The sequence below is a fragment of the Neurospora tetrasperma genome (assembly GCF_000213175.1).
Source record: "Neurospora tetrasperma FGSC 2508 unplaced genomic scaffold NEUTE1scaffold_3, whole genome shotgun sequence".
NCBI lineage: Eukaryota > Fungi > Ascomycota > Sordariomycetes > Sordariales > Sordariaceae > Neurospora > Neurospora tetrasperma.
The window spans coordinates 847,031-873,047 of record NW_009799101.1 but is presented as its reverse complement, the minus strand read 5'-3'; the positions used below and the strand labels follow the sequence as shown (position 1 = coordinate 873,047).

At 47.8% G+C, this 26,017-nt stretch overlaps 4 protein-coding genes across 4 annotated transcripts in view; 3 read left to right on the top strand and 1 right to left on the bottom strand.

The window, feature by feature from the left end:
- Positions 1-12,492: 12,492 nt before the first annotated feature.
- On the top strand, positions 12,493-14,327 carry NEUTE1DRAFT_129360 (uncharacterized protein; the record flags this gene model as incomplete). The annotated part of the gene is made up of 5 exons (XM_009852228.1): positions 12,493-12,798; positions 12,871-13,316; positions 13,377-13,557; positions 13,643-13,924; positions 13,980-14,327. 5 exons carry the CDS (start codon positions 12,732-12,734, stop codon positions 13,997-13,999), a joined length of 996 nt encoding a protein of 331 aa, XP_009850530.1.
- Positions 14,328-17,367: 3,040 nt separating this feature from the next.
- Positions 17,368-18,362, bottom strand: NEUTE1DRAFT_62248 (uncharacterized protein; the record flags this gene model as incomplete). Its single annotated transcript, XM_009852227.1, has 2 exons — positions 17,368-17,807; positions 18,145-18,362. 2 exons carry the CDS (start codon positions 18,360-18,362, stop codon positions 17,570-17,572), a joined length of 456 nt encoding a protein of 151 aa, XP_009850529.1.
- A 1,013-nt stretch (positions 18,363-19,375) lies between these two features.
- Positions 19,376-20,716, top strand: NEUTE1DRAFT_80927 (uncharacterized protein; the record flags this gene model as incomplete). Its single annotated transcript, XM_009852226.1, has 1 exon — positions 19,376-20,716. The coding sequence occupies one exon, from the start codon at positions 19,376-19,378 to the stop codon at positions 20,603-20,605; it is 1,230 nt and encodes a 409-aa protein (XP_009850528.1).
- Positions 20,717-25,708: 4,992 nt separating this feature from the next.
- The window catches only part of NEUTE1DRAFT_121832 (uncharacterized protein), a gene marked incomplete at both ends in the record, with an annotated part of 2,242 nt that continues 1,933 nt past the window's right edge, over positions 25,709-26,017 (top strand). Inside the window, one exon of the mRNA XM_009852225.1 lies at positions 25,709-25,862. Within this exon, the coding sequence (XP_009850527.1) occupies positions 25,709-25,862 (154 nt within the window). The remainder of the gene's footprint in view (positions 25,863-26,017) is intronic.

Genomic DNA, 26,017 nt, shown 5'->3' with positions numbered 1-26,017 from the left:
CCCCCCCCCCCCCCCCCCCTCCTCTCTCTTGTACCCTGCGTGCGATCAGCCTCGAAAAGCCCACACATGATCGCGTTCGACCGTGACCGCGTCTTGCTGCCCAAGAGCCAAGCGTGAGACAGAAAAGCCGCCAGCGATGTACAATGTAAGACAAGAGGCCCTGAAGGTTGAGAAAAAGGAGCAAGGACCCCTTTTCTCACTCCATATGGGTTGCTAGTCGTTCGTAGTGTAGGTAGTCGGACGCTATCCCGTCCCATCTCTACGGTCCGATTTCACAACACAAATTTCGGCGGCCATGATGATCTCGGTGGTCATCGGCCCGGCGATACGAGAACCAGGACGCGGCATCTCCCGTCAACGGGCCCCAAATGACCCTCGACCATATCCATCGAGTAATGAAAGGGCTTGTGTCTGTGTCCAGCACGCAATCTTGGCGGAGACTAGGAAGTGCCGCCGTAACGACCCCCCCAGTGGAGATTTTTTTTTGTCAGTGTTGAGCGGGCACTGACCTAAAGAACTCGGCCTATCGCTACCGTCCACCCGTCAGCGGCTGACCATCTTCAAGGTGAGGAGGAGGAGAGGCCCCGGGAATCCATTGTGTGTCTCGGCATCCGCAGTGAACGGAGTTTCAGCGGAGTTGGTCCAGGGAGCAAAAGAGTCGACCGAACATGATAAACAGGGAAAGTCCCTGCTTCTTATGTGCACACCATTTGTGACCCCCGTCTTTGCTAGCGATATCCTCCTTGTGGGCTCCACGTAGCCCCCTCCCCTCTGTTCTCCTCTCAGCCTCTTTCCCAAGCCCGCACACTTGCGGGCTCGGAAGCTTAGCGTATGGAGCTTCAAAGCGGAGGCAGGCTAAAGAGAGCCTATCCGTTGAACTAGGCTCTCGGTTCAACTCTTTCTGTAAAACGAACACGTCCACACAATCAAGGCCACCCCCGTCCGCTATGTTTCTGTTGTGGTCTTGCGCGAGGTGAGAAAGGGAGTTGGAGTCCACTTGCCAAATTTGATCTCCGTGACTAACAGCATCATTATTTCGGGTGGTTAAGAAAGGCCGTTATGGACCCGCGTTGATGGACACTCCTTTTCTGTAAAAGGCCGTTTTTTTTTTTTTATTGTCGACAGATGCGGTAAGCAGGCGCCGTAGTATTAGTTCGTAAATGCCTGAACGGGATGTTGTCTCGCGGTGCTTGCATCAGTGGCCCGGACAGTCTTGGCCGATTGTGGTGCAAGCGCCGTCCTTGATCTTTGGGCATGCCACATGCATGCGATGTCCAACGAGGTCTAGTGTTGCGGAGCGATCATGCAGTCGACACAAGTTACCTGCCTCGAATGCACCATGTACACTACAATCGATGTGAGCATCTGTATCAGAAAAATACATGCGTACGGTACGTACCAGCGTTACGAGCTCGCCATTTGGGTAATCTCCAAACGGTGGGGACAGGCCAGCAAGTGTGAACTGTGTAAACAACTCAGCGGAGAGGATGAAACATGCAAGGCCCTTTTGCCTGGCGCGCCTGGGTGGAAAGAGAGAGAACTGCAGGCAGGCAGCGTCGGCAATTCTTTGGGCTAAGGAGCGAGAAGGTCCTTGGTCGACAGCCTCAAGCTCAACGCTATGCTACGCTATCCTTAGTGCAACCACTCTGCTGGCACGACGCGGCTCTGGGGATAAGAAGACCCTACAGATTCTTAATGCTACTGCGTTAACTGCGCAGAGTTAGGGGCCCTAGGGGACGATCAGGAGCCGACTAAGCCCTGCCATCAGCCAGGAATGGCTTCACACCTTTGGATCTCACCGTTCACCATCCGACAGTAGCAAGACGACTTTCAGTGGACCTCGATCTCCGGTAGGCTTTAATTGTCGTCGTATGTATGTATGTACCGGACATTGCGATCTCAGGTTTGTATTTACAAACATTTGTCGACCACCAGTTCACACCGCTAGCCTGCAACGGACAAGTCAGCGTCGAGAAAGATAGGATAGGGGAAATGACACAAATAGTTATGATAGGGAGAATCAGGCTGAATTGGTACTGTGCGGGCAGTGAGTACATGGTTTAGGAAGGAGAAGGCAGAGCGAAGATGTTTTGGTGCGTAATCAAAACCCACGAGAAAGGGTCCGACTTGGGGACCAGGAAGAAATCTCGAGTCCAGCGAGAGGAACGTCTTGTGGAGCTCCCGACAATGGCTCTGGCTTGACTGGTTAGCGTGTGGGGGTGGGGAAAGGCGCAACAAGAGGCGATCCATGAGACTCGGCGGAATGTGGGAGACTTGGCCTGAAAGGGTCATGGTGAGAGACACGGCATATCTCGCCCACGTAGCTAGTGTAGAAGGCTCGGCATCGGTATGGTGCCGCTATCATGGCCTCATGGATCTTGTTAGCTAACGTGTACATCGTCGATGGGGGGAACCCTTGATCAGCAGATCACATCCAAATGCATCCTGACCTCGCCCAAAATCCATCACTTTCGCTCTGACTGTTCTGAATTTCTGTGATGACACGGCTGAGCACGCACTTGCAACTTGGCTACCAGAGGAGCCACAATGTGAGCTGATCTGAGATCTCAGAACCCAAGTCTAGTGTAGACTTGGTCAGATCACGAGTGGTACACATAGATATGCGAGGGCTTCTCCCGCCGTTCTAGAGGCCATCCAGCTTTATCCTCTGTCAGAGACAGGTCAATGCGAATCGGAAGCTGGCCAATTGAAGCACTCAATCGCGGAATGGAAGACGAAGAGGTAGCTGAACGTCGGAGCTCAGGGACATGTTCACGCGGATGGATCGCGGCTGGCACTTCGGCGTTAACTACCAACCTTAGCTCTACATAGTGTCAACGTGGCCCAAAGATCATAGTCAGTAGGGTGTAGTATGAATGTTAAACAGCCTTGGGAATCTAACTAACCCTTCGTCCCAACAAGGAGCAGCCGACGGGGCGATCCCCCGCCTGGACGCTCATGGCAAAATCGGCAGTGGTGTTCTGGTGAGGAGAAAGAAGCGTTCACTCGCCCACCTGCAATGGGAAATCGAGCCGCAAGGTAACCCCCGAGTCACGCCAGCGGTGAAGGGGACCACCTGCCAGTGATGGCCAGCAGAGATAAGGAAAGGACGTGGATGATGATGCCGTCGGCCAGAAAACCGCAATTCATACATCGTCTGAGGTTGAAATTAGGTGCCTGGTCCTGGTATAAATGCACGGCCAACTAATTCCCAAGTAGCCCAAGTAACCCAAGCTGCAAGCCCGGAGACTAATGACTTGACGGATCCACGCGGTGCTGTACCGCACAGTGTGTAGAGCTGCACCTTTGCGTCCGTCGTAACTTACACACCGTTGGGCCAATTGAGCACACAGTGCTTTCTGTAATTTACCCATGACTGCACCGTTCGACCCTCAAGCTTCCGTATCTGTAAGATACCAGGTAACCTGTTACCTCGTTACATGGAGCTATTGACCAGAAAAGGACATCTTCACCAGATCATGCCAGATCTAAATGGAAGGAGGGCAGCGTCAAGCAAAAGACTTCCCAGTATGGTATCTCAAGGTGGCACCGTTGCTACGCTGCTGACTTCACGTCTCCGCCTTCGTCGCCGATAACCACTTCAACGACGTTCGAAGTCGACGGCGTTTGACGACGTTTGGCGGGGACGGGAGAAAACAGACCGCAACGAGTTCACAAAGAGGCAGAGGCGTGGCCCATCTGTCAGTCTGTCACTCACTCACTCACACTCACTCACTGCACCATACTGCACCGAGCTGCACCGGCGCGGCACCGTGAACGCTGCACACCGTGATCACCAGCGAGCGACTGACAACGACTTCCCGCCCCCCTTGGCCTTCCATGGGTCCCGTCTCCAGATTTGCGCGAACCCCTGCTACGTAACCGACCATCGTTGGCTGGCCCTCGCTGGCCGCCGTCAATCCCTTGCAATGCGGCCATGCCACTCGACCACTCGACCACTCGAGGCCATATGCTGTGTTGCCTCCGTCAAATAGGATTGGGTGCCTTCAGCGCGGAAATATGGCCGCCAACTTCTGCTGTGTGTTGGTTGGCTCAAAGCGAAGGACTTTTTTTCTTTTTTTTTTTTCTTTCGGGCAAGTGGGCAAAGAAGCCAGAGCCGGTAGCCGACTTGCCATCCTTGCCAGCCAACAATGACATTCGATAGATGGCGTCGATGGTAACCTGCACGAACAGAAAAACTCTGTCACACACAAAACGAAGCATTCAAGCAACAACAAGTCAACAGCGACCGGGCTTCGAGATTCTCTCCGGGACATAGGCAGTGACAGGGCATTCACTGGCCGGATAGTTTCTAGGGGCTACACAATCTGGATGGCAATGCAAATGCCCACTGGCATGCTGCATCACTTTCATACGAATACGGTCAATATTCATATGACTTGGCGGTAGGGTCCCAAGCCGAGATCGCGGTACGGTGGAGTCCGGTGAGCAACGGACGCTCCCTATCAGGCCAACCCGCTGTTGCTTCATTGATTGCACCTTCAGCTGTGTCTTCCCGTACATGCCGCCATGATGGGGATGGAGAGAAATTGTAGAGAGGGTCGCGAAAACCATCTGCATCCCAAGTATCTTCGTCCGACCCTTCCGATGGAAGTTTCGACGGAAGGGAACGTGCGAGTCAACTACAACCAAAAAGAACCTTGGTTTCAACAATGCTGCCATCACGTGCATTCGCGTAGCTGCAGCTTTACTCTGAGGTTGTACTGAACTACGTCACCGTCAGCGCGGTCTCACGCAGCTTCAGCGTTCTATCCTCTGTGTTTCAAAGGAAATATCGAGCCGTAGGCCTTACAATGCGGCTAAAGCCTAGTGCTAACGGCGCGAGCGCTGAACGGCCCCCAACAGGATGAGGCGGATAGGTAAGGTACGGTTGTACGTAGTATGTAGCGACCTACGTGTTACGGTGGGTTCAGTTGAAGCTATCAACAGAGCCTCTTGCAGTTTGGTTAGCAGCAACCCAACAGAAGCATGGGAGATGCACAAGCAGTAAACCATACCCGAAGAAGCAAGGCCTATCAAGCAATGCGATGGCTCACCAATCCCCGGCTCACACTTGACCAAAGGGGGCAAGGCCGCTTTGTCTGCGCTAGTCCAGGCTGATTGATTGGATCGTAAACTCCTTTCTTCCCCCCACCGTTGTCATCACAGCGTTACCCTCGTCTCAGTTGGTTATGCTCCCATGCCGCCTCCACGCTTATCACCCAAAGAGAAATCATCCTCCACCATCATCCAGGCCAAGGAGGTTGGTGAGAAAAAAAAATCATATCAAAGCAGTCAGACTTTACTCGTAGCACCTCTACTCACGTTTACTTCCATCAAATCTAGCGTCCTCTAGCCAAGTTCATGATCAAGACTGGTGTTGCGACAACAGGTCGATGATGGACATTGTCTCTACTGTCGGTAGAAGACAAAACGGAGTGGTTCGAGGCCGTAAATTACCCAATGAACATATCTGCAAGGTGCTGGTTGTCGGGTTTCCTACGCAAGTCTACCGGAAAAAAAACAACTTGTAACATTCTGAGCTGATGCTTTCAGAGCACACGGAGAGAGTTGACTGACCATTGGAATTCGGTCATCTTTTTCGATATGCACTGCTGACTGGAGGGCTGAAATGTCTCCTCCATTCAAAAGGGGACGAGTTGTCAACGCTCGGCAACATCAGCTGAGCATTGAAGTCCTTCACCAGTTGGATTGTACCTGCTTCAACTGCTCACACCGCTTCGCTTTTGCTTCCACGTTTCAACGTCTCCCCAGCCATGTTCTTTCATTGTTGCGTTGCTTTTACTACAAAGAACTCACCGCGTAGACCGCGATATGCATTCTCTTGTCGCGACAAGCACATCTCTTGCTTGGAGACTTGGCGCACCGATCAAATCCACTCAGGTGGTGTGAAAAAAAGGTCCGGACACTCGCTGGGTCTGATTTGGTATAAGCGTGTCCGGACTTTTGTTTTCCACACCACCTGCCACTCTTCCACTGATCCAAGAAGACATTGGATGATGTTCAATGTCGCCAAGAATTGCTGTTTCGAGACAGAGAGCTTGGGGGCTGTTGTCGGTGGCAACGCAAACAAAGCCATGACGGCAGCACGGCAGCCACACATTCACCCAAATTTCACTTGATGGCTGACTTTACGGAACGGTGGACTGGGATGGGCTGACATTTGCCATTCCCGACAGACGGCTTTCTGTTCGTTGCAGGCAGCCTCGGTGACAAGTGGAAGGCGACAGCCAAAAGCATCATGTAGGTAGTTTGGCTTTCTCGCTAGCCCACTTTCCGACACGGAAGGAAGGAATATTCTGGGGTAGGTATTGATGTATCGACGGGCACCAGTGCAGCCACTCACTAGCGGGCATCGTGTCACTACCTATTTTGGCGCGTGCCTCAACATGCCTACACGCCACTGAAAAGTAGTGTACACGATCCAAGTGATAGTGCAAAACACATCAAACCTGGAATGGTAATGGAAAAGGCCCTGGCAGTTTGTCCATGGTCATCGTCATCATGCGAAATGGTCAGGAAGGGAAGACTTTCCGGCATCTGCAATAATACAATGCCGACTTATGACCGCTACTCCGGATTGGCTTTTTGCAGTTTGGGCAAAGAAGGTTGGCTTTTCGTGTTTCCAGACAATACAAAACTTTCAACTTGCCGCCGGCAATTGGGCATACACAAGCTCACTGGTGTGTGTACCTCATGGTGACAAGTACGTACCAGATACGTCTTGTAAGTTACCACTACATACCTTACCTTTTAGCGAGCCGACCCAGCGCGGGCGGCCCCGAGAAATTGGTGTCGCGCTAGTCAGGAACAGTGAGCGGCCATACGTTCGTACTAGTTTAGTGCCGAAGAAAACACAGACTAAAAACAAAGGTAAAACAAAGGGCACAAAAGCTTAAAACGTCCTTTTTCTTTGGTAGCGGCCTGCCACCGTCAGTTCGGTAAGGGGAACCGGATACATACACAAATCGGGTGATCCTTGCACTGCCAATCAGTTAGTGGCCTCGCGATATTAAGAGGGGGAAAAAAATAAAAAAGATTTGAAAAGTGAGCTGCCTTGTCGGTGAATAGAAATGTTGGTCACATTCGCTGTTTTCAATTATTCTTGCCTGGTTTGTAGCGGACATACTGTATGTATAGATACGCCCGTCGATTGTGGATGCCAAAGGTGAGCCCCGTGACGGCAAAAATGATAGGCAATGCAACATGCCAAGGGATGTTCGCAAGATGCCTGTCTTTCCGGATGAATTACCAACTGCCAAGGAAAAGGGCGTGTTCCAATTGCTGGACGGGATTGGGAGCCTGTTCCACATCGGAGCAAAACAAAGTGGCCCCCCCTGTGGAGGTACCCGACCTGACTATTGATCAACGACAGTTCGAACTTCAACGTCAATCCCAGGCGCGCTCGATGATATTGGGTCACCAACTAAATTGGTATCCATCGGATAGGAAACTGAGCATCAGTTCAAGATCATGACATGTTTAGTGTAGAATTCAAAGAATATTTGGTGTCTCTCAAAACTGAGGAATGGAAGCGACACGCAAACTCGGCATGAATGCGGACGGACTGATATGTATCTGAATACCTGGGTGCATCTAGGCGGGCCGAAAGCTCGGGAGTTGTTGGCAAAGAGGATGTTGTATACACAATGCTACGGGTTAACGAGTTTCCCACGGCAATAGACAAGACAACCCTTGTAGCAGGGAGTGGAAGCACGAAAAGAAGAATGCATTCTTGACATTTGATGCTGCCTTGGATTGATTTGACAACGCGTTTTGTATTCCTGGACGGTTTTGTGCCAGCGGTAACGGATACAATGCTTGATTTATCAGGCCAGAGGCCGCGACTGCCGCCGGCGCGCTCGGGGCCAAATGTTGATGTCGTCGGCGGCCAGCAATATAGCCATGCGGATTGACGTCTCCGGAAGCTGCAAAATATCCCTGACTTTGACACGAAAGACCAAAAGGGTACGTATTACACGTGGCAATCCCATCTTCGTGTAACAATGCTAGAAAAAGGGGGAAAAGTTGTGCAACTGACGCTATTTCTTCCCTCCCGCCTGAACCCTGGACCCTTCCATGCGACCTTCCAGCCGAGACTCGTTCGGTTGGCGCTCCCCGCTATGAGACAGACAGACGTCGAAGGCCTTTGACGTTGGTATGGGTAGAAGCAGGTTGCACAATCCACTACGTTAACGAGCAGTGAGAATAAGTTAATGAAAATGGTAATCCGCCTTCCGTAGCATGGTTCAAGAGTCCGCTGTGTCTTGTTCTGATGCTGGGGACGGAATACATATATCTACTCTGGTTGCACTGACTGGTGTCCCAAAGGTATTGTGCTCATTCTCAAGCTTCGGTACCTTGAGGTGGCTACCTACCTCTAGAGGTAGTCATGAGAGTGCGAGCAATGAGACACTCCCCATCTCACGTTACACACACGCGCGCGCGCGAAAAATGTTTAACATTCGGCCAGTTCCATAGCGGCACGGCCGCGGCGCAACGCCCTTCCCAAGTTCCATGGGCTTGGAAACCGGTCAACTAGCCTCAAAGAAGTAGTGTATCCGGGATTTTCTCACAAGAACCCCATACATTCATCACGCAAAGACACCAGACTATAGTGCGGTCCCAATAGCCCGGGTCGCCTATCTTTCATAATTGCGATCTGACCTCCAATGGTACAGCCTCCACGTTCAATGGTGCAGTCATTCGGGTCGTTTCGGTTGGCTGCAATCTGGATTTCGTACTTATGAGTGGTGGACCTTTGGTTATGCGGCTGGCTTAGGTTGCCTGCGTTTGAACGAACGTTCTTTTGAGTGTACATGGAATAATTCGAACTAACAGTCTTTGATAGATTTGGAAGTTTGGGATTTCTTGTCCGAAACATTTGTCTGACCATCGTCAATTCCCCGCGTTACGTTTTAAACGTGCTAGAAAAAAGCGCGACGCACAATGTAATATCTTCGTCGAAGTTACAATCGTATACACCAGTTCCTTGACATATCTACACCGGCCTTCTCTTCTATCATTATCCGGTTGTCCGGCACGCACTTCAATGTTTAGGTATCTCTCTCGCTCTAACTCGCAAATGTGCCCGCTTTCTCTGTCGGCAAAGGCAAGGACGGGTATCCTTCCGGACCGGCATCATGATCTGTGGTGGTGCGGAGTCGTTTGGAGTGACTTACGCAGTCTCCGCTATTGATCAAGCTACGGCGCCGGGCGCCGTCTCCATACAGCAGACGGGGAACCGGTCCGGTGGGGATAAATCCTCTCAATCTCAAAGCTCCGTCCCGCTTCGTTGTCTCCTGAAAGGCGCTACGCTAACCACCGGAAAGCATAGGGCCAGGCGCTAGTCATTGGCATGCCTCCAATAACGAATTTGTTTTGGATAATCTCGCGGAGGTTTACGAGACACCTGTACACGAGGATAAGGTGCTCGCGGGTGCTCTCGTGAACTGTCAGCTTTCCATTTGCCACATGAATGACTTGAAATTCTCACTGCGGCCCCCGAACTTTGCAGGCTCAAGCCATGGGCAAGAGGGCCTTATTGTCCATCCGTGCGGCTTCAGGTTGATTGACAGAGAGTCCTGTTTAGGCGAGGTTAGCACTGGCATGAAATTGTATCAAGCAAATTAAGGCAAAGCGAGAGGTTGAGGAAAAAAATAAAGGGGGGGAGGGGGGAAGGGGCTGGCACCCCCAACCCGACGGCTACACGGTATTGAATGGGCAATAAAAGGCTCGCCGCTCGAGGCGATTGGATTGTGACGGGTGGGGAGAGTGAGTATGTGTGAGCAGAATAGCGGCACGAGTGAGAAGCGCGTGTCACGCTTCGGCGCTGATCATTGTAGCCCATCTTTTTTTCTCCTGGGTCATCCCTTCCTACACTGGTGCATGGCAGTATGTATGGGCGTGATGAGTAGCTCCCATGCCTCCTGCGGACATTGAGTTCCCTAAACTTGCCGTCCGCAGGGCTGTGCTGGTGGTTGGGTTGACAGGGCCGAGCGTCCACGCGGCACCAGGGAAGAAGAAGCAGAAAGGTGAAGAAGCCATTGTAGTGTGGAAGGACACCAAACATAACGTTGAGGCCCTGAATTATGAATCGTCGCCAGCACAAAGTTGGTGTGGGCGACACTGGCGACTCTGGACCATGTTGTGCCGTCCAGAGATTGATTCCAGAGCTGTCTGATGTCTCAGGCTCCTCGTTGCCTTAGCTCCGACGCCGGGCAATCAATGTTTCCTTTGTCTCGAGGCAGAGCCCTGTCTCTTGTTCGTTTTGTTTGCGGTCTGCCTCGATTTCAAACTGCAGCAATGTTATTGGTTTCACCTCTAGTCAGACCATACGGGCGGGCCTCGAAGCGATCTGCTGCGGGGGCTAGCCGCTTGTTGCTGGAGCGCCTCGGCCCATTGGGCACCATCCACATTATCAACACCAGCACATCGTCGGGGTCCTGGACCAGGGTCATCGCCGTGACTCCGCTTGTCCTCACCCACCCCCTCTGCGAACGGAACGGTAACAGAACCCCCGCGCTGGATTCCTCGTTATTTTGCCGGCGGGCTGCTTCTACGCGACGATAACAAAGAAATAGCGGTAGTTGGGGTGATGGTGTATACGTCTGTCTCCATATACGACCGCGTTGTTTTGTTCGAGCGTGATTGCTGGTGACGATGATGGTGTCGCAGAGTAAGAGCGGAGAGCAACGCGATCTACCGCTCTAATTTGAAGCTTCCATTTTGCCATATGGTGATTGAGAAGACCGCATGTGGCTTTGTATTAATCTGATCCGCGCGCATCAAGCAGAGCGGCTACGTGCCTTCTCTAGCGCCAGTACCTATGTTCACCAAACGCTTCATGGTCGTCGAACTGCTTCATCATTCGCGGTGAGTTGGGCAGTAGTGATCAGCTTAAGGACTTTAAACTTTTGGTCTCCTTTGGAAGTTGTAGCCCGCATTATCTCCGCCCCTTTTGGGCAAGGTCGGCAAGCAGGGAAGGCACCGCCAGTACGTATCCCGCCTGCCCGCTTCGCGGTCTTTGCTGAAAACAACCTTGAAGGTACTTTCGCTGGCTTGGCACCAAACCCTGTTCAATGTCGACGGCAAACATGGTGAATGCTGAAGAATGAAGCAGTGATATCAGTGGGAAGTGCCAGATATATAAGCAAAGGCAGTCGCTCTAAGACTCGTTGTCGTTGGAGTAAAGGATACATGCGCCTCCAGATTATCGGGATTTGGGACGACATTAGCGAACGACAAAGTGGAGGAAAATATGGACAGCAAAAATACGTCTTGGTCTCCAAACTGAACGGTACAACGGATTACCGTCACCCCGCACCGGATTACCATAACCTGTCAGACAAAGCAAACACTGCACAGTGTTTTACTCACTCCCCCCTGTGACGGAACTGCAGTCCAACTTCAGTTGCTGGAGCACGAGTCAGAACGCAGCCGGCACCGGCGTGGAGAAGCTCATTTACTGCGAGCAGCGATAGACATGGTCATCGCTGGTTTCCTGTCTTCTTTTCTGTCGATATCGGAGCAATTCAGCACCTCGGCTTTCCATACAGTCATATCTTCTGGTGTTGATTATGGGTTCAAGCATCTGGATCAAATCGATCAGTCGCGACCGCTCAATTGGAATTCTTAACCTGTGGTCGTTGGGCGGCTCAGGTTGGGCGCGCCAGCACTGCACCACCTCCACCACCACCCGACCAGGTGTGCGCAGGCAGATCGACGAGACCATGCTACTTACTGTATGTAGACCAACGTTGCGTTCTTGAGGCTGTATGAATTACATACTACCAGTACCTAGTACGTATCTTACAGCGGAGTGGGTGGACACCAGTTAACTAACTCCAAGGAAGTACTTGGGTACCTTACCTACAGTAGCTCGACGAAGGGTCCTGCAGGCAGGCTCTTCACTGCAGTTGCAGTATTTTACACTACAAAAGGCGATTGTGACCACGGACCAGGGTCCAGGGTACCTACCAGGGGACCCGGGCCTTTCACTGGGTCTCTCGACGGGGTCCCAAGGCAGGTAGGTTCCCAAAGCTCTTCACTTCTGGGGAGTCCTGGGAGTGAAGGGTGGATGCGAGAACGGACGAATCCTGGCCACCCCTACGGCATCTTTTGCCATACGGCATCAACCGTGACCCCTTCGGCTTTTCCTCTGCGAAGGAGGTAGCCCATGGTCCGATATAAAAACCACTTGCGCCCGTTCTGCACGTGTAAACCCCAACTTGTCGGCTTGCAGTGGTGTCGCGCCCTCAGTTATAGGACCGTTTCTCTCCTTCCTCCATCGCCTACAAAGTCTCCGAGGCTTGATCTCGACCCATCATTGCACCGTCTAGACGCACGTCATACATCGCGTCAGGAACGGCTTCCGTTAGTTATAGTCAGGCCAAACCGACAGACAACGTCTGCGACCCTTTCCAGTTACGCAACAATCCGCCGCCTCTCACTTTGGTCCAGTGAGATATACCCACGACCTGCATCTCAGAGATCGCCCGCCGTCTCTTTTTTTCGACTCGGCCCAGACTGCTTATTCCACAGGACCCTTGCTAGTGTCCGGCTTCTCTTTGGTGGTGTGGTCCGGCCTAGTTGTCCGCCTCTTCTTAGCCGTCCTTGCCCCGTATCGTTAGTCTCGCGCTATAGCTGTCCGGCGTTTGTTATAAGTTTGAGACGTGGGAACCTCCATCCCGAGCCAAGTCTATCCCAACATGTCACACCATACCAACAGCACGACGAATAACACGGACCGTACTCCCCCCGAGTACTCTCACTCAGGTTTGTTCTTACCTTGGCTAGTCCTAGCAACACGACAGTCGCCCAGTCTTACTAAAGCTTCATCTGTCACAGAGCAAGCACCTGGCCCCGTGCCTTACACAACACAGCAGGAAGGACGCCCTCCCGTCTACCCAGCCGCCCCTGCCCCCGGCCAACCCTACCCGGCCCCGTCTGGAACCCCCGCCTCTGAATACGGCTACTCGGGTCACCGTGGAAGTACCAGTTTCCCAGACACGATGATGGGATATCGCTCCTCCCAGAGCCACCCCAGCAATGGCGTCCCTTCGTCCAACAGCATGTCGGGTCCTGGACACGCCTACCCTCATCCGGCCTATTCATCCTACGCGCCTCCTCCTCCCGACGTCACCAGCCCATACCAGCACAGCGGTCCCAGCGCAGGGCTCTACGCCCAACCCCGTCCCGACTGGGCGACGTATCAGCAAAACGGTCCCATGCAGGGCCATGCCGTCTTCCCCCCTACACATTCCCCGGCTCCCGCTCAAACTAGGCAGAATCAGGTACGAACCTGAAGAGATTCGTGTTAATGACCAATTGAGTCTAATCAACATGTTAAGCAGGTTTATTCGTTTGTTCCTATCCCCGGTTCCACGCAGCACAAGCGACCACGTCGGCGCTTCGAGGAAATCGAGCGCATGTACAAGTGTGGATGGAATGGCTGCGAGAAGGCTTATGGTACACTCAACCATCTGAATGCGCACGTCACCATGCAGTCGCATGGAACGAAACGGACTCCTGAAGGTTCGCATGGCATTTTTACTTCTATCATGGCCTTTGCGCCTTTATCGCGAAGGGCTGTTCGCTAACGTTGGGTTTCGCTTTCTAGAGTTCAAGGAGATTCGCAAGGAGTGGAAGGCGCGCAAAAAGGAGGAGGAGGCGCAACGCAAGGCCGCCGAGGAACGAGCACGCGCTGCTTCCACCTCCCAATCAACACAGAGTACCGACAACAACTCCTATGCCGCGAGAGGCGCCGTCCAACTTCCACCAATTGGTTCCAACACGCCAGTGTCGCAGTACCCCCTACCAGAATACAACGGCCCGGCATACCAGAACTACCCTCCCGGCTCTGGTTCCCCCTATCACCCCAACGGTTATAGCACAGCTCAACGTAAGTAATCAAAGGTCACTTTCTTCCCGACAAAGCATATACTAATCATACCCAGATGCCAATGGGCAGGCTTAGTAGTGTATTCTTCTCGTGGTGATTAAGAGCCCACATCGGAAAGAGAGAGTGTTTGTGAACGACACGAATCGATACTGGTCCTCCGGAGGCGTTGAGGTTTTAAGGCGTTGAGGAAAATATCCAGAACTATTCTGTACGCTGTTACGATATTGGTGTGCTGCATTTTGTCACTGTTTGGATGTAAGAGAAAGAGGGTGTTACGATGGATGAGGCAACTCGAGCCATGCTCGAATGACTGGTGTAATATTTGTTTATGGGCTGGTGTAACAAGAACCTTTTCCTATGCATTCTTCCGGTACTATACCTTTTCATTATATCGGCTTTCGGGGTTTCATTTGGGTTGCATGTTAGAAGGTGCATGGGGAGCGGGAGGTGGAGCGGTCAAAAATGAAAGGCGAAGATACCTACCTGTACGTTGTCAGTCCCTGAACTGGGACAAAAAGCACTGGAAGAAGTGCGCCGTGAAGAGAAAGTTGTTGAAACTTCCAAGCTTGCTCCTCTCTGTCTTTGCTTGGTGCCATTGCTTGATGATGCAGCTTCTCCGTCTTTATACAAGGGCGATGGGCCTTATGAGGTGAGGCTCTTGAGGCTCAGCGGAAGAATGGTTGAGAACATTGCCGTCTGTATGACGTGCATACAAGGGGGCTAGTCAAAGTAGGTATCCAAGTCTGTTTTCTTGTTTCTAGATAAGACGCGGAATATCTTGGTTCAGGTCAGGCTGAGACTGAATCCAGTGAGTACCATACTTACTAGTGAGTGAGTGGACGTGTGCTCCTACAAGCAAACCCCGCCGTCGCCTTGTACCACCACCACAGTTCCGAACCTCCCTTTCCTACTCCTGTGACCATCCATCGGCTTGGGTGGAATGCAAGACAACATCGCTACGAATACTGGACCCCGGTGTCTCGCAGGTGGTCCAGATGGCCACCGGTTAGCAGGCCGCGTGAACGCCAAAGGGGGAGTGCAGTTGGGAAGATAAGAGATACATGCTCCTGGAGTCACCAAACATCAACCGACAAGATTCTGTGGACGCCAATATCTGGCTTTATACGACACCAAGATCTACGTCGTCAGGGATCCAAGTCCGTCAACGGTCCTCTTTGTGATACGTAGACAGCCCCTAAGCACGGGAACTAAACCACGGCAAGAATAGCGTACCATAGCAGCGGTACACTAGTAAGGTTAGTCAACACGTGGTAGAGGGTGGGATGATGGCACAGAAGCGAAGTGGAAAGGGTCAAGTCCGTGTCCAGTCCAATCCCAAGGAGTCCCAAGCCCAGCACCAGCGAGCGAGCGAGCGGCGACGGCGGCCGGGCAAAGCGGGAGCTAAAGTTAAAAGAGATTGGAACACGCTAGTATCGTTCAAGTTATATCTTGATTACCAAGGCGAGTTTAGTTGCCGTTCCTAATTCCTATCAAATACAACTCTCTGTATAAAAGACCTACCTTGCCATGAATTGCTTCCTTGCCTCTTCCGTCCGCTGCTTGCCGCTCTTACAGTAGCGTGCAGTTGGTAGGTGCATGCCCCGGCCGTCGTGGGTACGAAGGGGTCGGTGATGCGTTGTGTAAGGTTGACTTCATAGCTACCTCACAGCTACGTACCGCATCCCTACCTACCGTACCTCTCGCCTACTTACCCGACCTTACATAGTACATTAGTCCTGCCTAGCGTCAACCAACTAAGCGGGATGCACTACATAGTTACTTACCTTACAGTTATACCCGTTCAGGCCAGCCCCCAGCCAGCCAGCCAGCCAAGTGTTTTCCGTCTGTCTGCTCGAGTCCCCGTGGACTTGCCTTGGAGCAAAAAATAACTGAAGCGTGAGCGGGCATGTATCCGAGAGCATCCTAGCAGAAAGCAACAGCAGCAGTTAGGTAGCGCTGGACTGCCTGCCCGCCTTTCTGCCGCCACGCGTCCGACCGACCGTCCAGTTGTTGCAGGGTGAGCAACAATGAAAGAAAGAATGAATCCCTGGGAAAGGCAAGGTCTCAAGAGAAAGTGTGTGACGGATGGTAAGGTAGGTAAAGTACCTGGCCAACGGCGGCTGTTAGAGCATCCAGCATCCGCATGGGGTTTCACAATCCCGTCGGCGTTGCTTGGCTTGCATGTTGGTGTTACATAGGTACATCTACTAACTGTTTGGAGAACCTCTTCGGCCACGACCGGATACCCGGGCTTCGAACAACAAGCTTAGAAGGAAAATCTATAAATTCGCCATAATTTGTGTCTTGAAGAAAGGAATGACTCTTCCACAGATTTCCTAGCATCGAAGTTGCCGGAGATAAAGGATCCCAAGGCCACTGAAGGTCTCCATCTCGACACGTATCCATGTGTCATGTAACGATCGTGCTTCCGTTGATAGAGTACCTCTACCTTCTAAAAACTCAATGGTACTGCTACGCCTCATGCAGTCACATTGAAATTTCCATGCGATCTTCAGTTGATTCAAATTAGCGTCTGATAAGAAATTAGCTCCATATCGATCGCCACTTAGCTCCCGTCTGTATGAATGAAACCAAGATAGTAAGATTTAGTGTACGTCTAAATAAAATACTTACCCAGACCCTGAAGTGTTCTGGTCTTGTGTGACCACATTACACTGTGTGTCCCATCGTTCCTTCTCTTTTCTCTTTGAATCATAAGTTCGTTGAACCTAGCGTGATGGCGGCGCTAGAGGTAAGTCTACAGGGGCCACTGCTTCCTTCGGAGCTCATCGCCCGACAAGTGTATATTGCCAACCTCCATCGACCCAGGTGAACTCACAAGATTTCAGGAAGATACCGACATCCGAGGATGAACTCAACGAGAACGTGGACACGAGCACGCATTGATTAAAGGTGTGCCCCAACATACCTCAGTTAGACAGGGGACGAATTCGTCCGCAGACGGAAGAGTACAGCATGAGGAAATAGCCCCGAGATACGAGCCACTGTGTTACGTTGACTTCAAAATTTCGAAGCATCTGATCTCGTTGTAATTCGCTGGCTAAAGCGGAAAACGCAGCTCGCCATATCGGTATGGTCACTCCGTAGTTCAATAAAAATGTTTCTGATTGGAGAAAATAGGATCTGTAATTTTGGTTTGGGAGTTTGCGCAACGCTGATACGGCTAATAAATGGTATACATGCTCGATTAGCCTTGGTTTTCTGGTCCCCAAGTGGATGGAAGGAGTTCGCATTCAGAGGCTGGGATGGCTGTATGGAGTGTCCAGAAGATATGAACATGCCCGGAAAGATAATAAAACGTGATCATGAGAAGCAGATGGACTATGTATGAACTATTCATCAGCAAAGATATGGTTACAACTACCTAGCAGCTGTCCAGCTCCAGACCTGCTCCTAGGCACAAACTGACTCGTGACAAACCTTTCAGTAGCCTCAGTTAAGCTTGGACTATGCACTCAAAAATTCCCGGAGGAACCTTGGCAACCATCAAAAATACTTTTGCGAGGCAATTGAGTGAAATAGGGTTCAATGGGAATGACTTACTGGTTAGGCATATGATGCCATCACCTTACAAAAGATCCCGTCCAGTTACCCTTGTACGTACACCTTTGCTCCTCGCTGGGGTCACAGTAACACCACATATCGGGAGGTTCTCCGAACAGCCACAGGGTATTCACCCTCGACAGGCAGCAACACGGCCGGAGCAGCCGATCTCTCCCGGCGCAATGGAACAGAAGGCTCGCGTGGCTGACCATGGCTACACGGCCAGGCTTGCATCCTCCAGGGAACCCATGACAACAGACTGGTCATGCGAAAGGTAGCAGGGTCGGCTCGGGTTACAGCGCAGTGTCTCTGGTCGTACCTGTACACCGTAAGTATATCGAATATTCAGGTCGAGTCGGAAGGTCATACATACAGATTGTGTGGTAAACACTAGGACATACGCCTACACCATCCAGTACATGAAACTGAATGTCATCACAGGCGATCTGCACATTCGTGCTTTGGGATCAGAAAGATGTTGGAAGGCCAAGTCAGCACGGCTGGTCTGAAGTTGGGAAGAAAAGTCAGTAGCAGACAACCTCAACCACGCATGGGAAATGGGTGGGACTACGCAGTAAGCAACTTTCTCCCTGTGGTGAGTTTAGAGTGTGATATCAGTTCAAGTCGAAGTACTTCTTGAAACAAAGGTTTCGCACTTGCGAAAGTTGTAATCAACAAAATCACAGGAGGTGGAGACCATGATGGCGCTAACCTCGCGGTTGATGTGTTTGAATATCAGCCCTAGGACACTAAGCCCTACGCCATTCCGCCTGTTTTTACTGGTGCCCCGGTCCAGTGGCACTGTTTTTAGTGTCCCCCACTCACCCGCAAACTCTTTCCAAGCATTAGGCTGTCGCGTGCCGGGCTGGATCATATCGCCGCATAGACAACCTCACAATAGGACGACCAAAATTGACCGGAGTCCTGAAGGGACCTTTCTAACAACCATGTTTTGGAGCATCATACCCGGGCTCGTCCGTGACGAATTTAATGAGACCTTTGCTTAGCGGGTGATAAATTGCTTAGTCAAGTTCAACCAATCGGATACCGTTCGTTGCAATTAAGAAAGGTGGTTGCAAAATTGTGATAGGAGATATAGTGATTCAGAAACGCATTAGCTAGAGTCCCTTTGACACATTTCTGTCCAGGAATTGCGCAAACATCAAGTTCAAAGGAGTAATGGAGACACTTAGATGCGTAGTAGAAGTATTCCCAAGGTATAATGTCAAAGGTCTCAACGATTTTGTCGGGGACGAGCCGGGGTGGACAGCATAGGTGTCTCGCGTGCAAGTGCCGCAGATCAGGCATGTCCCCAAGTCATTTTCGAGACTCCTTATCGCCTCAAAGTGAGGGGCTTAGTAGTCCTGATTCTCGTTTCCGGCGAGTCGGCTACACTAAGGCGTGTTTGTGTGACTCAAATGGAGACGATCAGCAGCGAGATGGCAAGGCCACCAACTGGAAACGAAGTTTTCGTCATGATATCTTCGTATGAAATGACATCGTTGACATTCAGTCTCTGTGGCTCCCCTTGGGTCGCCTTGTCGTCCAGTTGTTGAAGCATTTGGAAGCTGTAAAACACAAACACACTTCTGGCCGGGGATCCCGGAGTCGGCAGGCAGTAATAGCGCCCCACTCCGTCATAATATCAGCCAATCGTCGAACTTGCCGAAACTGTTACTTCAATATCGGACTCACCCCCAACAAGTCCAGACTTCCAGCGACTTGTATCTCACGCCATTCCCATCCACCAATATGAGCTTTACCGCCAGAGATGATGAAGGGGACCATGACATGCCACCGCTGGCGCAGTCAAGCAGCAGCATTGGCCACGGAGATGTCTTTTTACTACTATCTCTCCCCAAAGACTTTATCGTCGGCCATGACGACATGGCCATAACCACCAGCGAAAGCCTTCTCGGTTTTCGTGACATACCTGCAGGCACTCATTTTCTGTGGGTTCAGCAACCCGGTGCCACATCCCGAAACGGGTATTGGTATGTCACCCAGGAGCATAACAGCCGAGTGCGCGTGAAGCAATGGGATCAGTACAACGAGGTCCTCTCCAGCCTGCCAAACCAGGCCGAGGAACGACACCAGGCCGAAAGGCTCGAGTCCATATACCCTAAGCTAAAGCCGTACGACATGCGCGGTGGTTCCAAGAGGAGGTCTGCCAGAGCCTCGCAGCCCATGCCGTTCTCCATCGCTGGCCGGAACGAGCCATCATTCATCACAGACCCAGCCAAGATGTGGCAGCAGCTAACCCACGCCATATCCGAGCCATTCCTAACTCGAATCACTGGCATCAAGTCAGTCGACGCCTGGCTCGTCGACTCCGCCGACTGTGCTGCTGGAGAATCATACCGAGCCCAATACAAGTCGGTGCAGTCCAGCGAGTTCAACTTCCTCTTTGCCCAAGACTTTAAGGATTTAGAGCTTCTCGACTCTGACCCGACTAGACGAGACGTGGTCGAGGACACCACGGATCGAGTTCTGGCTCTTCTTCGGAGCACCGACTCCAATTTTGACCCGTGTGAGATCATCGCCGAGCTTCAGTTCACGTTCTTGACAGGCACTCATCTGGGCAACCACGCTTGCATGGAGCAGTGGTGGGATCTTGTGCTCAAGATCATCGTGCGCGCGTACCGCCTGGTTCTCTTTTACCCGGTCCTCACTATTGAACTCATTAGGACGCTGCATGCGCAGATTATCTATACGGAGGAAAATGTCGAGTCTACCTCGGAGGAAGAACAAGAGAAGGGCCGCAGTGAGCATACCATCGGGCCGTGCCCGGACAGACCCATTTACCAGTTCAATCTCCAAAATCGGCGAAGGTTGAGAACTGCACTGGCTAAGTACGCCAGGAAGCTTGAGGAGGTATTGAATGGGCTGGGCGATGCGGTGACCATGGAGCAGTCGACAGCGAGGGCTATTTTCGGCGAACTCGAGTCATGGCTGTTTACCCGCGGATGGGACCTGGGGTCCAAAAATGCGAAGGTTGAGGAAACCAAACAGCGGGATGAGATAGGCGAGGATGATGACGATGATGACGATATGCCGGTTGTGGTGGATCTGGATGAGCATGGAAGGGAGGTTGGATTGGTTTCATTCAATGACTGAGGAGATGAAGTACGGTTGGGTTGTTATCCACAACACGGACAAGAGATTGCTCGCATAGCATAAACTTGTGAGTTAAGAGTGATGACATGTGAAAGAAACACTATAACGTGCATCCAATGGAGCATGGGCCTCGATGATTCCATGGTCATCTGTATGTCATATGTACATTGCTGGATAAACAAGAAAGAAGTGCGTTGGTTTGGTGAAATGGTACCGTCGCTCGTTTGATGGTCTTACCTCACCAGTCCAAGGTCTCAACGCGTCCACACTATCTATGCAACTAGGGTACAATGGTATTTTTATAAGACTGTTGATGTTGAACTCCAATATCACGAGCAAGGGCACAAATTGAAGCGTACGGTGTAGACATATGTAACTAACTACGTAACAATGGAACTTCCCTGTTCTGGTGACGGGACGGGAAGGGGCTACTTACTCATGCGCCCCACATGCCATTCCCACACTCAATCGCCTGTGCAGTCTTGGCAAGAGGTGCGTACGTGCACACACACACACACACACCGCACTTCTATATTGTTCAACTTCGTCAAAATTCATTATTTGATGACAATTTCTAAATCATTTTAAAGCTATTTCAATATGCAAAATAATCAAAATACTAGTAATTAATTAAATCCATTGCGATAATACCTCTTAAGATAATTCTTAATTTAAAACCCGCCGGCGTAAAGCGCTCCCGTATTCAAAGCGGCGCGCTAGTAGTCTACTTCAACGAAGATTAAAATAAGGAAGATTCTAATTTAATAATTCTATAATATACCTCCTCCCACTTTAGAAAGAAGAATTATAAAGCCGAGTAATTTATTAAAGCTATCTTTAAAACTATCCCTTCTAAGAAGAAGGTTGATCTTATTAAAATTATTCTTAAGAAGGCTACTATTAAGAAGAAGAGGAAGGCCCCTACTGCTAGGGATTTAATACTAGAGCTGCCATTATCCCCCCCTAAGCCCGTAATACCTATTAAAATTTTTAGTAGTGAAGAGGATTCTAGTAATAATAATAAGGTCGAATAATAATTCTCCGTCCGCTTTACCCTTAAGAAGCGGGCTTTTGTAAGGGATCTACGAGGTATACACGCAGGTAGGCCTTGAAAAGAGCTTGAAATAATCGACAAAGAGGAAGAGGGAAGTCTGTACCCTACTAGCACAGAGCTTCCAGCTAAATACACAAAATGCGGTGGGCATTGAAGGTGCCAGAAATGCCAAGGCCAGAAATGTGGCCCGTGCGGCTCCCGAGGGATGCACCCAATGGCACGCAGTGCATCCGGCGCCAAGACGGCTGCCGACAGCCGTCTAGCCAGTGCACCTAACTAGAAGGTATGCCTGGCTTACACGGGTGCCAGCCAGGCAAATACCTCTGGGTGCCAGCCCCGTGACAGCTTTCGATACTTTATTTTATCTTTTGGAAAATAATAATATTAATATAGCTTCCCTAATTAAATTAATTGCTTTAGCGCTACTAGTCCAGCCCCGCGCTACCTATAAGCCGGTTGCTCTAGTATTACCGCCGCCGCTTCCTAAATACCTTAAATTAATAATAGTTTGATTTAACATAGTTAATTCGTATATTACTGCTAATTATAATAAATTACCCCCTATTAAAGACTATAATATATTTAGAGAGATAGAAGTTAAATAAAATAATAGTAAATTCTACGAGTAGTAGTTTAAGACGACCCTACTTAGCGAAATTAAATAACTATAGTAAAATTACGTATAAAAGATTATTAATAATAATATAGCTGTAGGGATTAAATAGTTAGTCTCTTTATATAATATTAATTATACTACTGCTACTTATAATAATTATTGCGCCCGGGTTATTATTTATAATAAGATTATTTTTAGGAAGAAATTCTTTAATGGGTATAGTAATTTTGAGTATAAGACTATTATAAAGTCGTACTTCTATTATATTAGTTAGAACTATTATTTTACTATATTATTTAAATTTCGGTTAATTGACCTACCTGCTAGTAAAATCCCTACTACCCTATCCTCCTATAGTAATATACTTTCTATTCCTACCCCTTCTCGTAGTTTAATTAATCCCTTTATTACTTTATAAATAGCCGATATACTATTATTACAAAGATTATAGACTCTAGCTGGTACTAAGAAGTCTAAACGCGTTACAACAAATACTATACTAGTAGAAGTCAAGAAGAATTTAGAAGAAGACTAATAGTAAGAGGAGCGTACGGGGGTAAAGCTATGCGGTACTATATATTAGGAGCTGGTATAGGTATAGGCGTACAGTCTTAATTATAAGTATAAAAATTACAATAAGGCTATTAAGTATTAAATATACTATATTATTAACGGGAGTATAACCTATTATAACTTTAATATTAAGAATATAAGTAAGTAAATATACGCGATCTCGCTAGAGAAGGCTATAGTAATTAACCCGCTTAGTAATTTAGTACAAGAGATATTAAGTAATAAGGTAGTAGCCGCCTTTAGTATTAATAATAGTAGTAAATGTAAGGGAGGAAGTAATAATCTATTAATTGATATCAATATTATTAATAATATTAATAATAGTAATAGTAGTACTAATATAGAGACTATAAATAGTTTATTATAAATTACGTTAAGGAAGGATAATTTTAGAAGTTTATATTAGCTATACCCTCCTCCCTTATACTTACTATACCCGCTACCTTACTAATATTTCCCTCCTTACTTTTAATTTCTCTAAATCTAATTACCTCCTCCTTATACCGCTAATAGTTCTATTATTAACTTAATAATTATAGATAATTATAATTATAATATAGTAAGTACTCTCCTTCTATTGGGTAAAGTAGTAACTATTAATTTGTATACATCCTTAAATTATTTTATTACTATATTTTATAGGTACCTAACCGATTATAAGACTCTTATTACTAGGCACGCTAATACTAACCCTCTTTATATTTCTATAGCGATTATAGTCTTTACTTGGCTACGAATACTACTATTAATTATATTGCTATTAATAGTAGGCGAGGAGGATAAGGGTAAAGAAATTAGAAAATCCCCAGTAGAAGTTAGAGAGTTATTTATACTACGTCCGTTTATACCCTTAATTTTCAATTTTCGTTCGTTACTACTACCCCCCGCTCCGCTTAATCGGCCAGTTAAAAAGATTATTACCGAATTTTTTAAAGCGTTCTATAGGTATTATTATATTAGAATATTAATTAAAATAGTATTAGCATATAGAGTTTTAATCGTTTTGAAGAATAAATTCCAAGATAAAGAGGCGCCTCCCAATATATTTATATTTAAAGAATAGCCGGTAGAATAATTTACGAGGCTGGGGTTCAACTACGACCTTTATATAGTATTTAAGGACAGTATTAAAGACTTTCTTAAAATTAAACACGTAGTATTAGTAATACAATTAAACTATAGTAAATATACCTTCTAATTCCTATTACTATAATTTAATTAATTAATATATATTTTAAACCCCGGTTTAATATTATATTCGAATATAATATTGCTAGAATTCTCGCTTCTATAGTAAGCAATATTACTAGTAGTTCTAGCGAGCGATAACGATATTACGAATCGATTTATAGTAAAAGAGGGGGGTTTCTAGTATTTTAGTATTGTTATATAAATAAATACAATTTCCAGTACTTTTAGTACATCTAGTATGTTTAATATTTTTAGTATTTCTAATATATAATTCAATTTAATATATATAAATCTATCTCTCCCTTCTATACCCTCTACCGCCGTCCAAATATAGTACTCGTCTCTCTATATTCGATTAGCTCATTAGTATACAACTCCCTATACTCTTTATTAATATTATTAAATCGATCTATTATTAACTTTATATTCTTAAAATAATTATAGATCTATTATATTCTATACCCTAAGTCCTATATTAATTGTTTAAGGAACGTAATAAATTTGTTATTTAATATCTTATTACTACCCTCGTTACAATATACTCTCTTAAATTACCGTTTCAAATGGCTAAAATATATTTTAATAAAGTTAAATTCGGGAGAGTATAGTAGTAAATACTATAATAGAACCCCCTTCTAATTATATACGTACTAGAGTTTAGTACGGGGGTATTAATTAGCATTATTTATTACCAAAATATTATTACAACTGGAAAATAGATTTATTTAGGGAGTAAGTATTTTACTATCTAGTTTTAGACCCCGGCTAAGTCTATTTTACTTCTAAATACTAATATATTGAATAATCCATCTATTATAATAATTAGGAGGAAATAATACTACGTACTATGAATAAATTTGTTTAATACTATTATAGTAGCGCTATAGGGTGCCTAGTTAATATAATAAACGCTATCTCTTCGATCCGTACTAGATTCGTTATAGAATATAAATATTTTTATAATAAATAGAAAAATCTTGAATATTTATTTAACTACTAGTATAGGGGATTATTATAATACCTTTATATAAAGTCGCTTCTTCTTCTACTTCTCCTATCGAAGGTACTACTATATAGTTTCGGTCGAAACGTATACGTTATATTCGTTAACTAAAAAGGTATAAATTTTATTAAAGTATAAATTAGGTTTTAATACAAGGGAGTTTATAACTTCCTTTATGTTATTAATTATAATTAATAAAATATAGAGAGTAATATAGTATATACTATACTTTAAGTACTTATATAGGAAACTTTCTAATATTTTGAGGGGCTCGCGACGGTAGAAACACCTTACTAATATCTGCTAAAATACATTTATACTTCTACATACTCCTTATACTTATACTAATAGTCTTAGCGATATTATTAGAATGCTTATTATTTACTAGTATTATTATTATTAATACCTTCTAGCGGGTACTGGGATAGTACACTATATTAATAACGGTTTAAAAGATAATATAAATATCAAAATAAATAATTATACGGTTTAGAGCATCAAAATATCGACTTTTTACACCAGTTTTGGGTAGATTTCATTATTAAACAATTGAGTTAAATCGTATAAAGCGATGTCAAATGGCCAGATTTGTTAAATGCGGTGTGTGTGTGTGTGTGCACGCACACACCCCGCCAAGACTGCACAGGCGTTTGAGTGTGGGAACACATGCCCAGCACAGCTCCATCAACCCGCTTCCCGAATCCCACTCCGACTCTTCCACCCAACGTCAACCTCACATCTCCGCTTTTGACTTTCCATCTTCATCCTCATTTCCAGCTTCACTCAATCCCACTGCCACGTCTCACCTATATAAACAAAGGTCTTTGGATCTCCAACCCATCCCATTCAGTCATCACCGAACACACCATTTCTATTGGCAGCCACCAGAATACCCATCCACTCAAGACACATAACCGAACAGACCAAGCAACCCTCACAACTCCCACCCCCATCACGCACTCACCCGCTTCCCCT